General features: G+C 40.2%; 1 protein-coding gene across 2 annotated transcripts in view; it reads right to left on the bottom strand.

Moving 5' to 3' along the window:
- Positions 1-16,837, bottom strand: part of LOC109477036 (protein phosphatase 1H-like) — a 40,863-nt gene that overhangs the window by 18,378 nt on the left and 5,648 nt on the right. Inside the window, exons 2-6 of one of the 2 annotated variants that reach the window (XM_019778059.1) lie at positions 16,170-16,362; positions 5,438-5,538; positions 3,704-3,878; positions 2,598-2,710; positions 1,799-1,883 (exon numbers count right to left, since the gene is read on the bottom strand). In XM_019778059.1, the coding sequence (XP_019633618.1) occupies positions 1,799-1,883; positions 2,598-2,710; positions 3,704-3,878; positions 5,438-5,538; positions 16,170-16,362 (667 nt within the window). The remainder of the gene's footprint in view (positions 1-1,798; positions 1,884-2,597; positions 2,711-3,703; positions 3,879-5,437; positions 5,539-16,169; positions 16,363-16,837) is intronic. The other variant, XM_019778060.1, reaches the window with a different exon arrangement.

The following is a 16,837-nucleotide window of genomic DNA, read 5'->3' as shown; positions in this document are numbered from 1 at the left end:
AAGAAAGTGCATCCTCCATACGATCCCCTCAAAAGCACCCACTCATGGATAAAATTACCATTGCATGAAAACTAGTTGGACAAGTCAGGACAAGGATGATGCAAATTAGTCAGTTGCATGGAGAAACAAGAATTCCGAGATTTCATACCTCCATGAAATATGTAGTTTATGTAAATGTTTTGTTTCATTGAATATGGAAATAGGGTGGCAATTGATATAATGTAGTTTAATTTATGGTGTTCTAAACTCAACTTACAATATTTTGCGTGTCAAAGTCCTATCCTATGGCAATATTTCACTTAAACATCCTCATTTAAACTTCCTTATAAATTATGCAAATTGCCTCTATATTAACATAATATATGCATAGTGTTGTTAACATTTAAGTAACCTACATGTCACAAGGTACAGAATTGCCATCATTCACCATTAAGAAATCATATAATTTTCGCAAACATTATGCAAATTAGGTCATCATTTGCATAATTGATATCTGTTGACGTCTATCTGTCATAGATTACATATATTACATGTATGAAAGTACTATAAGGTTCCGGGTCGGAGTTTAATTCTGACCAGGGTTCCAAATAGTGCGCAGTAAATCGCCGGATCTGCGAGGTTGTCACGCTAGGTTTGGCTCCCCATAGCTCGGCGATCGCTGTAGATTTTCAACTAGGTTTTGAATTGATCAAAAAGCCTTGGGATTGTAGTGTTTTTTGGCGCGGTGAAGTTGGACGGCCAGCGAAGCGTTTTTGGTATTAGTCCGCGAGCAAGGGTGATGTGGTTTGTCGCCTGATGACCCAAATAGCTGCGTTCTATTTGGAATTTCTAGGGGTTCGCGTCACCGGATTTTGCGAAAAACTTATCACAACAACCTATATTTTTTTTCTGTTTTTCAGAAACAGAAAGTAGTAAGCTATTTCAGCATATAAACCGTTAGCCTGGGAAAATTCGTTTTTTCCAAGCAGGTCCGTTGAAAAAACTGCAAAAAACTACATTTTTTGTATCCAAAATTTACGTTTAACTACAGTTTCTACCCAAATTATAGAGTCGACGGACAATAACCAAAATTGTATCGGAAGCCAGCTGGAAACCTTCGTTGACTGATGTAATGAGATTTCCCGGCGTACTTTTTTTGGCGGAGTTATAGCCCTTCGGTCTGAGGGTGTCCGCCGGATCCAAAATCGTGAAAAAAACTCCGGTCCGAGACCATAATGTAATTATAGAATTTCCTCATTAATTATGCAAATTAGGTCCTCATTTGCATAATTTGCATTTAATCGTGTACATCTCTCTCTCAGCTACCTACGTACCAAAAATGATGAAAATATGTTGTTCCTATCTGGAAAGTCCCCTGCAGTTCCAGAACAAGCTGGTAGGGGGACCAAACCCACACCACTTATTTCTGACAGGAAAAGCTATCTGTCACCAAAAAGTCAAGACCATAGCATGTTCAGGACAAAAGATACAAAAACGATAACAAAAGTTCTGCTGCAGTACCAAGGTCATCCACCAGGAGGCCCATATTTGACCTTGACCTTCGTCTTCCTAAGACTTACTAACATACCAAATGTCATCACAATCCATACAGGCATTCTGAAGTTATGCTGACCACAAAGTTGCGGAAACACACACAGACAGACAGACACACACACACACACACACACAGACAGACAGACAGACACGCCAAAAACAATACCTCCATTTTTCATGGAGGTAAAAATAAGATTATCACTTCAACTTAGACGGATGTTTTGCTATTAACACCAAGTCGTGTTAAAAAAAGCATGGCACTTACCAAGTACTGTAGCCTTTGCCTCTCTGATTCTGGAGTGAAGTCTCTAGACATTGGGATGGCCTCACCATTCCTACATAGAACTGCTCTGGAGAACACAAGACACAACGGATATTGTAAGTTTTAGATAAACAAAGGTAAGGTAATACACACATGTATTCAAATGAAAGCTCACCCCCAGTATCTGTCTTCAACTTGGTAGAATCCATAGTTGTAGAGTGGATCATACATCTGATGAAGGTTGACAAGATCGACTGAAAATTTATGGTGTGTTCTTTTCTTGTGTTGGAACAAAGTTTAAACTCTACAGCTTAAGTTAAGATAAACAAAGCAAGGACATACTAGACACAAGGGTATTTTCTTGGCTTCCATGCTCCTTCTATCTAGCTTTAGTAGAATTTATACTTACTATAAATTGTAACTTTTAGAATCGCATTACACTTGGAGCTTACAAAAACTGCATACGTCAAAATTTTCCTGTGTGTAAATCAGCCTGCTTTGATGTACCTCAAGAACATAATATAATGTTGAGAACATATATGATCTCAACATAATTATTATGTTCTCGAGGTCAACTACATAGTTGTACACCAGTCCTCATATCAAGGCAACATACGATTTGAACCTATGTTCTTCACATACGTCGAAGCAGGCTCATTTACACACAGGAAAAAAGTTGATTTATGCAGTTTTCGTTCGCTAGCATGTTTTTGTACTGCAAGGTAAATAGGGTCTAAAAGTTTTTGTATGCTTGCTTTTTACCAGGTGTAACATCATGATGCCTTGGAAGCTATAGTCTCACCTTGAGTCTCCAGCGTTGACTAAGAAGAGTTTCCCCAGTACAAACACAGCCACCAGGGCCGTGCAGCCGCCTGTTATTCTGAACGTCAATCTTTCTCTTTCTATCTGGCTATCCTGGAGACATAAGGAATGGGGACATTTATGAAGGTGTTGGAATGGTAGCATACTGAATAAATGTGGAACATTTATATACTGTTGATCTGTTTCTTTACATGACTAAAGCTCCTGTCACAGTTCAGAACACTCTCCAACTGGAGCAAAAGGGAGCAAAATGGAGCAAAAGGAGAGAAATGGAGCAAAAATAAATATTAAATCAGTAGGTGTCCAATATAGCAAGCAAAGGGAATGGAGTAAAGTACAATAAAATACACAGAAGTCAAGCTGAATTTCTGTTGATGTTCTGAGCTCCTTCTCATTCCTTTCTGCTCTGTTCCACACTTTCTGTATACATGCAGTACCAGCATATGCATGGTGTGTAAATCAGAATTATTTATCTGAAGACCAGATATAAACCAAGATTTGTTTAGCAATGATACAGAAGTAAGGACAAAATAATACATCAGCTACTATTGTGGGAACCCACACATGGAAACAGAAGTTGAGGCCGTCCAACAAGAAACTACATTAACCAATTGATGGACGACACAAAGCTTTACAGAAGAAATGGTAGAAATGAAAGATAGGAAGAGATGGGAAACAGTCATTGGAGCCGAGGGAATACACAGGTAACACTAACAAGGCCATACACCATCCTGTTGTACTGCTAAGTATTCTACTTCTAGCCATTGCCAGTATCTGTCTTTCCATCATTCGACGAAAGTTTGCCGTTCCTGGCAGACAAAAATTTTACCCAATCAGTCATCTTTGACTGACAAAAATTGGCGTATAAAAATATGCAAAGAGATGTCATTAAACTGAGCTTGGTGTAAGTGAGTGAGTGAGTGAGTGAGTGAGAGTGAGTGAGTGAGTGAGTGAGTGAGTGAGTGAGTGAGTGAGTGAGAGTGAGTGAGTGAGTGAGTGAGTGAGTGTGAGTGAGTGAGTGAGTGAGCGAGCGAGTGAGAGTGTTTCGCAATGTTTGTGCCACATAGAAACTAAGTATTCCCATACCATTTCACAGAAGGATCTCTCCAGCGCTCCTATGATGAGGTGTTCTTTAGTGATGACTCTACTGGAAGGTTTGCCGGAGCCGGACCCATTTTTGGAGCCTGCTCCAGGGTGGTTCTGCTCCATCCCTTCATACGTGACGGGCAGGAGAAGCTCGCTGACGTCTGTCATTTTGTCCCTGGTAAAACACACCACATTTTTTGTTAGTATATATAACAATAAAACAAACCACATTTTTTGTTAGAATATTACGCCGACCTACCAAGACTCTCTAGCAAAATTAGATCAAGAAGGCTTAGGTTTGCAGGACACTGTCATAGGAGCAGAGAGGAGATTGTGGCCGAGCTGGTACTGTGGACTCCCAAGCATGGGAGGAGGAAGGCCGGCAGACCGGCTGCAACCTACATAGACTGCCTAAGGAGAGACACTGGCCTGGAGGTGGACTACTTGGGTCAAGTGATGGAAGATAGGGAGTGTTGGTCAGCCATTTTGTCTCGAGGCCAGGGACACCAGGACTCGACATAAGTCAAGTAAGTAAGTCATCAGTAAAAGAGACCACATGTTTTGTCACAAGCAGCAAGCAGATTATTTTGGGACTGAGCAGATAACTTTCGACTAGTGCTTCTAGCCATTACTACTTAAACCTACACATCTGATGTTTTGTGGAAAGGTTCTCTGTTACCTAATAGATCATATCTTCTTTAAACCTCCTTGGTACCACTTTGAATAGGGCCTGGGGGGGATCCTGGCAATGCTAAATGGTACATTTTGGAGAGCCAACAGTAAATTCAGCTGGCAATGCTTAATTAAGACTTTAGAAGCAACTTCTTCGGTATGATCTTTTAGTTGTAAATCAAAGGGTGCATGTCTTTAAAAAATGGTCTTTGATCAGGATCTTGGACACCCCGTTATGATTTTTTTGGTAATCTTGTGTTAAACTACTCAATGTGAAGAATCTTTCAACAGCACATGACAAGATTGTTATCCCAAATTCATTAATGAAACAATGTGCTACATGGAATAAAACTGACCAAGTATGCTTCATGAAGAATCCCCTGACAACGCTTTGCATTGAATTAAAGTGATTGGCTACAAAATGGCCAATTATGCCTCACAGACCCTCTTACGCGACAAGGTTAAACGAATTTTCTAGCTTCCCAAGTACACCAGATGATATCCTAGCAGCACTAGCTGCATATATCAAAAGCCCATTAAATACAAGTGTTAGCCCCATGGGATAGCCAAATACGGTTACAACAAGATTAAGTGACAATTTGATGAAGACATGTTCAGTTCCACCAGTGATGATGTCTAGTCTAATTCTGTAAAATATTTATTCTAACATGAGACATGAAATTCTGTTCTGATTATATGGCATGTCGAAGAATAGATTATTTGGAAAGTTAATAGATTGTTTTATTATCTATTCATCATTTTGTATGATGCTGCAATGTACATAGGTTTTTGGGAGGACAACTTGTAAAGGTGTCAATGCACCTGTTTTGTCCTCCCTTCCACTTGTAATTTGTATACTTGTACTTGTGTTAAATTCAAATAAACAAATAAACATAAGCAAATAAACAAGTATATAATATAATATGTTTTACATCAACAGACCTACAAAGATGCTGCAAAGGTATTAAACCACATTGTATGTCAAAACTGATAATGTACAGTCATAAATATAGTGCATGTAGTTATTACCCTTTAGTGCAACTCTGAACAAAGGTCACCCACCTAATATGGTAATGAAGTGTGCGTGATGCCATGATGGCTGCTCCGGTCCCCGCGTGTCCGTCAAACACTCCGAAGTACGTAAAATGCAGCTCCTCCACATCCTAGAAAACAACGAGAGAAGCTTATTTCCTAGAACAACATCACTATGGAACAAGCTACCACGTGATTGTTTCCCATTGTTCAAGTCTAATGTCAACAAACATCTGTCCTCACTGTCTGTACAGTAACCCAAAACATTTGAGTGGCTCCCATGAGCCTTGTTTTGTGGTGAACATGAAGTAAATAAAGATATGTCATTTTCAAAGATAGGCAACAGAACCATTGGACTAGACTGGTGCGATTTCCTTCTGTCCATGTTCAAAAATATTGTAGAATCGTACGACATGTTAAGTTAGAAAGGTATTTGTTAACCTGAAATGTATTGAGCATAGCACTTTGGCAGAATGTTTTAAGGTCATATTTGCGTATTGAAGGATGACATCCCATCTATAGTTTTCAAATAATGTGTTGGAAAAGATATCGTCTGCAATGGGCAAAATTCTGGTGCAACGTTGACCAAACATCCAGAGAAAATTGTGAAAATCTGGGTTTTGTGCAGGCACAGTACATTCTACTGATGTGCTGGTAAGATAGAGGATGGACAATACACTTTCCATTACCATTTTTGTGTAATAATTTAATGTATTAACCTATAAGCTACCCTCTCAGGAGAAGAGACCTAACAAAACAGACAGAATGCCTATGGCTAGCTCCAGATTATTACTACATGTACTGCAGACTACTACGGCATGTTCCAATTTCCGTTGGAATCAAAGACTTAACAATTACTGCAAATAGCCGCATCAACCCCACAACAGTCTGCCCTGAAGAAATAGATGGGTATCTATGGGCTTAGCAAGGGATGAAGGAAAATCGCCACCCTGGGATGAGGCTCTGATAAAGCTCTGAAGATTGGCATTTGGGAGCCCGAGATAAGTGTAATGGAGCTCCCTATCTGCCCAGAACATCTTTGGTAACCCTCCAGCCATGCTGGTTGACTGAGCGTATCTACTTTTTGCATGGTTGTGGGAATGGATGTTTACGCTGTCTCAAGAGGAATGATTTCCAAATTCACATTCAATTTTCTTGAGGGATATCTTTCTTTTCTTAAGATAAGACAGAAAACACGACAATGTGGCATTACATTTAAGTTGCACACTTATTCTATAGCGCCACATGTACACATAACAAGCAATATTAGAGTGATGTATACAGTGCGAGCTAAAATAGGTTTTGACACCAGGCTGAAGGATAGGTTGTTTGGTGTAATGTAGTCAGCTTCTGCCACGCTGGTCTTATGGAAGTTGAATCTACCCAGTTTCTCTTTCCATATGTCCATTACCCAAATCAGTATCCGGCACTGTCCCTGGTGCTGAATTCATGTCCCTGTCCTTGGTGCTGAACAGAATACATTTACTAAACTTGCCACTAAATTTACCCCTGGTGTTAAAGACAGCATGAAACCAAGGACAAAGAAAATACAAAAGTTCCTGAAAACAGTTAAGTGTGATATGGTAGGCACTAGGCAGTATTCAATGAGCAAAGATGTACAAAAAATATACTCTTCTGATGTTAGGGAACATAGAATCATCACTTTTAGAGCTATCATAGGATGCCTAGGCCTGTTTTTATTCGTTTCTTCACCCTATCACTTCATATTTCTTCTAAAAAAACAACAGAACCAACAAATCAAAGTGGCTACCAATACCTACATATGGGCTCCTTTCAGGGTGAAAATAAATTCTTCCTACTAGCGTGACATCCCACAAAACAGATTTGAACTTATCGGATACGTAGGAAAGGTGATTAGAATGCAGGCTGTGCTGTGAATCACTGATGGTAAACCCATATCTACCTGCCAATATCAGACTGACTTATTATTCCCACAGATGGGACCACCCATTGAACCCGTGCATGCCCCCCTCCCCCATCATATGATGAATGTATCACTATGTCTTTATTTCATCATTTACTATACAAGACATAATGCCATAAGTAAGACGGACAACTGAATGGAAAATACCCGGTATTGCAATAGTCTTTGAAAATGTTGTCAGTGCAAAATGAAGACAAAAAATCTAATTTTTCCCTCTACCAATTGGTATTCAAACTCTTGATTGATGTTTCTATTGGTGTCTATAATTGGATTCATTATGCTGTATGGTTAGTTGACCCGGTCACACATACCTAGAGGGATGAAATCTGGTGATTGACAGAAGGAGGAAGCAGGTCTCCAAATGGATGCAGAGCAGTTAGGAAAGTCAGGGATTGAAATATCACCTGCATATGCAAGTTTAGTGCAGGTATAATTGGGACTGTGCAGATATTTCCGATGTCTACCTACACCTGTATTTGTATCTGTATAGCCGGTATAACCGCCCTTTGGGGTAACACACCAGCTTCACAGGCATGCGGCGTGGCGGCAGCTGGCTACATTACACTGTTACACTTGTTACACTTAACCCTTGAACATCTAACTCTAAACATTGTTTAAAGCTATCTAATGATAATGCCCCTACTGTATACTTGGTGACAGCGAGTTCTACTCTGAGATGATAAAGAATGAATTTTTGAACACCTCAATCCTTGGTTGATAACACCTAACCTACATGTACTAGGTTTACATGTATATATATATATACTGAATATATATATGTGGAAGCACATGTGGATTTTCATTTGCTCTATTGACTGTTACCGCCTGGCAATGGTTACTGAACAGTATTTATTGGGATCATAATTCATAAATTCTGTGATGCAGGTAATTCTTGAGTGATGCAGGTAAAAATTTGTGGGTATACATAATTTTCAAATTGTTACACATACCAATGCAGGTACATGTATGCAGAAAAAAGTATTTTGAGCCCTGTGATGTTATCAAGGACTTCACACAAAATCCAATTTTTCTTCATAAATCATTTATCTGCATCAAAGCCAGTCGGGCTGCACCACTTTGAGGCATGGGGGAACTGATCTTACTGTCTGGAATGATCCATTATTGATTAGCCCTGAGGGGGTGCTTTCCAAAACCTGCCACTTTCTGTGATCGATACATTCTGAAACACACAAATGTGCCCAGGGCAACTAACACACAAAGATCTCCAGTGGAGCTATTATATTTCAAGGTAAAATTAATGAAAGACTAAGAACTAGCAAAAAAGTGAGTACGCACGCGAGCAAACAAAAACTGTGTGTAAATGGGCCTGCTTTGACGTAATTTCAGATCTTACGTTACCTTCAGGGCTGGTGTATGATCTGAAAGTACATGTACATTCTTGATGTATGTCAAAATAGGTCGATTTACACACAGGAAAAAGATTATGTACACTTTAGACAGTTTTGTACCGTCAGGTTTTAGCCTGCGTGTGTAAAGCGGGCCTGAAAGCTATTTATTCACGGACAGGTCAACATAAGTGTTCTGGAGGGCATAGGTCACGAAACACCTGTACGGTGCCCCTGGCCCTAACAGCAGAAAAAAGATTTATACCAAATAAGAGGCTTACTTCAAAATCTTGTTTTCCGCCAAAAAAATCAATCCTGGCAAAACATCATCATCTCTTTACCTTCAGGAGAATTGATTTTCATATTTGAAGGATCTGTGTGGAAGCGTTCTTTTCACCTGGGAGCTATTAACACCTTTGACACGGGATAATCTGTCATGCTCTTCCCTGCGGTACATATCAAAGCATTGCAGCAGCACTTATGGCAATACATTTTCACGTGTAGAGACACCTGTGGATAATCATTTACATATGGTAGCTTCAAGGGCAAGAGAACAGCTCGAGAAAAAAATGCCCCCAAAATTTCCCTGTGTATATAGAATGGAATCAAGATGTAAGTTCTTATTCAATAATCATATTGTATTTGGTATATATGGACCCCATCATGTCAAATTATCTTTAATGACTTGTTTATTGTTAATTGTCAGGGTATCTAGTTGGTGTGTTATGCCGAGGGGTGGTTATACTGGCTATACAGATACAGATCTATATTCTGTATGTTATTTTCCTATGCGTCATATACATGTAGTGTTGTATAGAATAACAACTATGTAATGCTAATTGTGGATTCAAATAAACCCTTTCTGGGTACATTTTATATAGGATGTAAAGAAGCAGACTTTGCTAGAAATGTGTGATACCTATTGTACTCTAAGTAACGGTAATAATTGAAGAAATGTACCAGTATATGTAGACTACGACTATTATAGTGTCTTATCTTATTTGTCATACCCACCCCAGAAAACACACATTTCAATGCAAAATGTGCCAGAAAGTTAAGAAAATTTGGTGTCCCGAAACAACTTCAATTTCAGCATTCCAAACCGGGAAATGAAAAGTGGTGCATGCTGCGTACACATATATTGATACTCCATGGAACTTTCCGAAGCCAACGTAATGGCCGTTAAAATCCTGCATTCCTGGCTGAAAAAAAAGTCTAATGAACATATATTGATATGACCTAGCCTCATCTTTGCTGGACAAAACCCATCAGTGATCATAAATAGATTATTCCCTCCAACCTTAATGGGCTACCTCCCGGGAAAACTTTTGACATGAATAATGAATGAAGAACTCAGCAATGCTGGTATGCTACATGGCCTTTGGGAGAAAAATACCTTGAACCTGAAAACATTTTCATTGCTTGAATTCTTCTAAAAACATTTTTTTAGAACAGATAGAAAACATGCACATTTCGTGACTTTATGATTTTTCTTTTTTTATTTTATTTCTTGGCTATCAAATGCTTGTGATCTTCAGATATGACCTTATCTAGTTTTAAAATTTCATCTTTAATTATTTATTTTATTTACTTGTGAAGACTTACCACAGTGGGGGAAGGATTGGCCTTACCAGACTATAAGGTTTGAACAGTGGCGGCGGCACAGTAAGTTGGGGGGGCCTCGCCCCCCCCCCCAAAATCTAGCTGAAACCCTTTGTATTTTTCCACTAAAATCTGCCGCAAATACTAGTAAAGAAATACAGCGTGCGGCACTGCGATGGTAGACGACACTGCCCCTTGTTTTCTTGCGAAATCCTCGGGCCGCGGCCGGCTGTTGTCTGTGTTTGTCCGCTACTGGTCTCTAGCGGAAGAGTCACGCGACATAATAACGCACCAAATATGGAAGAATCCGTGTCAGCGCGAATCGGAGCTATTCGGAAGCTCTCGGGAAAAAGTGAGAAATTCACAGAGTCCACTGCCTACCTTTCATCCACACGTCCTCTTCCGCGTCAATTTTATTACAAACAGGGAAACAATATTGCCAGGTTACGTGTTGTTTTCAATTAAGTTTGGAGGGACATAGATATAAATGTTAAAATAGTCCTTGGTTTTAAAAAAATACCAAATTAATCCGTCGACATCCGACATCCACGCCGAGAAGTTTTAGCGAGTTGTGAGGCGGGACCAGCGGGACCTTTGCCGACGCACGCACACCACTGGGAAGGGTGCGTTGAACGGCGAAAATTAATTTTCAAAATCTTCCTACAAGCCTTCCCTACATTTTTGATCGGTATCGTTTCGATAGCCACGATTGACACGACTTTAATCCATGTAATTTGGCTGTGTAGTCCAGTTTCGCCGATTCTGGGGAAAATGCAAGATTTTGAAGAGGACTGTGGGAGATTTGGGCGAATACATTATAATAATAGGGCTGGATATTATTGGAACGTAAAATTCTGCCGATTCCAATGACCGGCAAATCACTACGATATGTATGGGACAGACGTTAATCATGTTTTGAAAGTGTATAAAAACGTTGTAGAGTTAAAGGGATCTTGGAAAAATTTTTTACCTAAGCCCTCCCCCAAATTAAAATATTTTTTCCTAGGCCCTCCCCCGGCTCAAAATTTTTTTCCTAGGCCCTCCCCCCTCAGACGACCGGCCCTCCCCCCCCCCCCCGTAAACTATCGTACAGTTCCTTGGTAGGGGTAAAAAAACTGAGCTAAGTCCTAGCAAAATTTGCCCCTCAAAATGCAGGAAATAACGTTTCAGAGGGTCTAGATTTCAAAATTTTCCCGGGGGAGCATGCCCCCGGACCCCCCTAGATAACGCCGCGCCTGTGGCGCGACGCGCCGCAGACAAAGATACTAAAGATAGTGTATATGGACTAAAGGTAGTGTATATGGGGGAAAATCTCGCCCCCCCAGTCAAAATTTCGTGCCGCCGCCTCTGTTTGAACCATGAAGGGCCCGTGCTCTTTTCGATAAGTGTGGTGCTATATTTAACATGCTCAAGGTGTGGCTCTCCTCAAACACTCTTCAGCTTAATGTCATATCCGAGAAGGCATCCTCAACCAAAGCTAGGTACTCGTTTTTACCTGACTCAAGTGAGGAGATAGGTGTGAAGTGCCTTTCCCAAGGACACAACAGTGAGGCCTGCCAGGGATTCAAACCCAGAACCTTCAGATTCTGACTGAGTTAACAACCCTAACCACAGAATGTCGGCAGCACCTGCGAAAAACCCGTAATGTGTTGTGCACAGAACTTCAGCAAAACGTCTCATATAAGATCGTATTTGTGCATATAAGGTTAACACTCCTTCTGCAGTTTCCAAATGTTACGTCGGAAAAAATATCGTCTGCAACAGGCAAAATTCAATGCAACGTTGACCAAAAATTCAACTAAAACTGTGAAAAATGGGGTTTCGTGTAGGCGCAGTATGTTCTGCCGACACGCTCCTTACCACAAGTCTAGACCACGTTGCCACGCTTGAATGAGGGTGGCCCAATAATACTATGTATACCTTATCTTTGAGATTTCATCAGCCATGCCCCCCTCCCAATCCTCCTTGTGATACCCTAACCCAATTTCCTGGCCTGCATCACACAAGTCTCCGTGCTGGAATGAAGCCATGATCCATGGATACCATCTAACCACACACACTCATCCAATTTCCCAATCTATTTCCTACCAGCAAATGGATCTAAAGTGCCAAAGGGCTGTATTAATCAAACCAAAATTTCTGGCAGGGCAGAGAAGTAGAAGCACATTGTTTGACGTATTCTGCCTTTTGGAAAGACATTGACTACTTGTGAGATAGTTTTATGTACATTTACTGGAGAAGTTCATTTCAAGCAATATCAGACAACTTGAGCATAAATAAAGAGGTTAGATTATAACATCTGTGTCCATAATATCACCAGGGTCCATAATATCACCACCTTGAGAAATAGTGTTGCAGTAAAAATATCTTTAAGCACACTGCATGTTTCTCAAGGTGGCGATATTATGGACCCTGGTGATATTATGGACACAGATGTTACAGTCAAACTTGCCCAAGCAACATATATATGCCGACCGTAACGAGTGTTTTTTTCACTGTCCCGATTTTTTCCCGTGATCATTATACAGGACTAAGCCGACCATTTGTCCAACGTGACCACAAATGGCACTATTTGGGACCGCACATGGTCCAATATGGCAGAAAACTTTTTTTTTATTAAACTAGTGAGAATCTTGATGGAATAAGCCAGTTTGCCATCAATTTTGACACAATAGATGTCATTTTTTTCATCAACTTCAGAGCTAATATTTATGGTGTCAATTGAAAGAATAATGTAAATATACCTACTATTTACCTATTTACTATTTACCTACTAATGTAAATATACCTACTATTACCTAGTGTCCTCACTAGAGGTTACACTAACGGAAGATTCTTATCACTGATGTTGATTAAACAGTAATACTGGTAACATCACATGCTATGTATCAATATCAACAGAGCATGGATCCATATCACCCTTGAAGGTTTCTATTGTTATGTGCAGTTACATGTTCATCTCCAAGCAGATCTTTTGGTGGGTATAGTAAATATTACACATTATCCATTTGCCAGGCAAAATAAAGATACCAGTACGAAAAAGAAAGCCTAATAAAAGTGACTAAAAAGACTTTTTAATCAAACCACTGCATTCAATAGATGTAACAACTAGAAAACTAAGAAAAGGTCTTTCTTCAAATGTTGGGACCAAGATATGTATGAGCATTTTGCAGTTAATTCAGAACATGAATAGTTTGACTCTGACACTCTGACAGCATGCTGACTGGGCAGCAAAAAAATCAGAAGAAAATAAAGTGGGTGAATCGGACAACAAATTGAAAATGGGGTGGCCTGATAACTGGTGTGAACAACTAAATTACATTCAGCACATTATAAAGGTAAGAACACAGCTGGTAAGCCTCATAATAGAGTGGCACCTCACTGGCAGAACACTCTTAGTGGTAGCTCCCAGCTCCCTTTACATCTCCACCTGCGTTATATATAGCTTGGTGGGACATACATCGAGACCCTCCATCAACTTTAATGGTAATGAGGAGACAGTTATGGCTGGCAGAACTGGCACTTAGATACGCACTTCAGACAAGCAGAAAGCCTTGTCAATTCATATAGTCTCCTAATGTGCAATAAAAGAACCACACGCTTGCCAAGAATTATGTTTCAGGTCTATCACCAACACTAAAGAATGCTGTGACGTTGAAGAATGTAATGGTTTTTGCTTCTGACTACCCATCCATAAATGCACAGGATTTTAAACCTTTGACTAGATACCAATTAGAGGAATGCATAGTTAAAATGCGAGTTACAGTGGAACACTTGTTAGAACACTTGATAGAACACTTGTGGAGCACTTATTAGGAAGATTAGTGTTCTAGCCAGTGTCTGTCTTTCCATCATTTGACAGAGTTTTTCTGCTCATGAAAATTCTGCCCAATCCATCATTCTTGACAGACATGGTATGTGAAGAGATGTCATTGAACTAAGCTCAGTCTACCAGCAAAAGTTGCCCCGCAAAATGCAGAAAATAGCATTTAAGAGGGCTGGGATTCAAAATTTTTCCCAGGGGAAGAATTTACCTGGTTTCCCTACAATTAGCTGGACATGTTGTTATGTCAAATGAAACTAGAAAGGTAACATTTGCAAGGCAAATGCATAATGTTTACCTTCGCATATGGTCTGCTCTGTTAATTCTTACTCAAACACATTCATATACATGTATATCGTCAGACAGGAGTCTAAATCCCTCCGGCTATAAAATTGCAACATGATGTAACCCAACACTAGTTACCATGGTAGCACACACAACGTTGGTTCAGGTCATTGAGGTCACTGTATGCAGGAGAAGAAGAGGAAGAAGAAACTGAGCAAAAACTATGTTTTCTTCAGTAAACATAATGATGGAAAAAAATTTCAGGCTGTCTAAAACACTGGTACAAGCTATGTCAATGACCTCATTTTTCACATAACCTCACATGAACCATACCTGTAACCACCCACCAACTGTCTCTGGTGTTCCTGTGTGTGAATACTTATTGCTCTTCGTTCTTCTCAATATGTAGCCATGTCCCTAGCACTGCATCAATCATACTCTGCAGGGCTAAAAGGACCACCTACATATGCAGGTTACTGCAGGTAAAATTGGGGCTGTGCAGGTATTTCTGATGTCTACCTGCACCTAACCTGCACTGGTTTAAATATACATGTGTGGATCTTCATTTTGCTGCAACTATGAATTATGAAATAAAGAATGGCGGTTTGTTAATAACAGTTTTTTAGTATGCTAGATACTACATAGATTCTGAATTTTACAGGCAAAATTTGTCTGGGGGAAGGTTATTTCCAATGCTACCTGCACAGATGCAGAAAAAAGTATTTTAGCCATCATCTGTCATGCTAGACTTAGCACCATCAGTATTCTACCACTGTCCTTGGTGCTGAATTCACATTCCTGTCCTTGGCGCTGAATTGCATACACTCACTAACCTTGCCACTACATTTGATCCCTGTTAAAATTCACTTTTATCCTTGTTAATTCATGTTTCTTCTCCCTTGTGTAACATTATTGGTTCTTTCTAGGTCACCCCTGCTGAGACCATAGACTACATGTACAGTGTAGTACAATTAGGTATACTGGTCCAAAATACCTAATCACTAACCACCAGTGACATCTAGATGGCGTATAACTAATACACAACATATCTTAGCTATGTATTGTATGCAACAAGAAAACAGTGCACATGGTTCTGTTTTGCTTGAATAAAGCGTGAGGCAGCCCAGTTCTCTCCTGTTTTATTTGAATAAAGATTCTTTTAAGTCTATTACTGTTTTTCATGTTCAAAAGAACATGTTTGTTTGAACCATTCTTTATTCACGAGAAGATCAAATTGGCATGCAGGCTGCTTTTCAATGAAGACATGAGGGAAGGGGTAAGGGTCAGACTCAGATATAATATAAAGTTTACATCATTTCAAGTCCTGTGTTAATATGTTCATTTGTCCAATTGTTCAGGTATAGGTATAGGTCCAGACCTGTGACCAAACCGCTGCACCTATACCTGTATCTGTGCCTGTACCTGTACCTGTACCTGGTACTTGTACCTGCAAATTTTTTTTTTGTCTCATTGACTATGTAAATAAGGTCATAATTACCATTACCTATACCTGTACCTATACCTGTACCCACAATGTATACCTATACCTGTACCTCTACTTGTACCTGTACCTATACCTGTACCTCTACCTGCACCTATACCTGTACCTATACCTGTACCTATACCTGTACCTCTACCTGCACCTGTGCCTGTACCTATACCTGTACCTATACCTGTACCAGTACCTGTACCTATACCTGTACCTGATGTCACTGTGAAAACCGTAAATATAAAAAGTACCGTGAAAAAATCAGGAATTACAGTATTATATCTGACCTCTTCCTCCTCTGCCATGGCCTCCTGATGTGGGTTGTCCTCTCCTGAGTTTCCGTTGTTGCCCTTGTTGTTGGCTTTGTTGGTGTTCCTGTTAGGAGTCCTGGCTGGTCGGCTGATACACAGCTGGGCCGTGGCAGCCTGGTCCTCATTTCTGGGACTCTTTCCCGCATTGATCACCCTGGAACAGTCACCAAAAAATGAACAGGTTAAAATAAAAACCCGGTAAAAACAAGGTACCCGCTGCAGTGCCTTACAATACTACTAGAGTACCCATACTTGACCTTGAGCTTCCTTTTGCCAACCACATCCTACCTACCAAATATCATAAAGATACATGCACCACACCCCAAGTTATAACCGATCACAAAATCAGCAACCCCAGGGCTCGAAATACCTGGTGGCGCACTGGCGCGGCGCCACCTGATTTTGCTTGGCGCCACTTATTCCTAAACTCAGGTGGCGCAGCGCGCCACCTATAATTTGCGTGGATTGAGCCGCTAATCGCATGGATCGGGCCCCATTGTCGGCACAATCTTGTGAATTGTCGATGAATTGTCGATCTCGCCATGACGCCACAAAGAAAACGTTCTCATTGGTAGAAAATCAGACACCTCGCTGGCGTTTCACAACACAATTTTCATGTAAACAACTCC

The sequence above is a fragment of the Branchiostoma belcheri genome, unplaced genomic scaffold (genome assembly GCF_001625305.1).
Source record: "Branchiostoma belcheri isolate BF01 breed outbred unplaced genomic scaffold, Haploidv18h27 scaffold4, whole genome shotgun sequence".
Classification (NCBI taxonomy): domain Eukaryota; kingdom Metazoa; phylum Chordata; class Leptocardii; order Amphioxiformes; family Branchiostomatidae; genus Branchiostoma; species Branchiostoma belcheri.
Note: the sequence above shows the minus strand (reverse complement) of the source record. Positions and strands in the feature narration are given on the sequence as shown.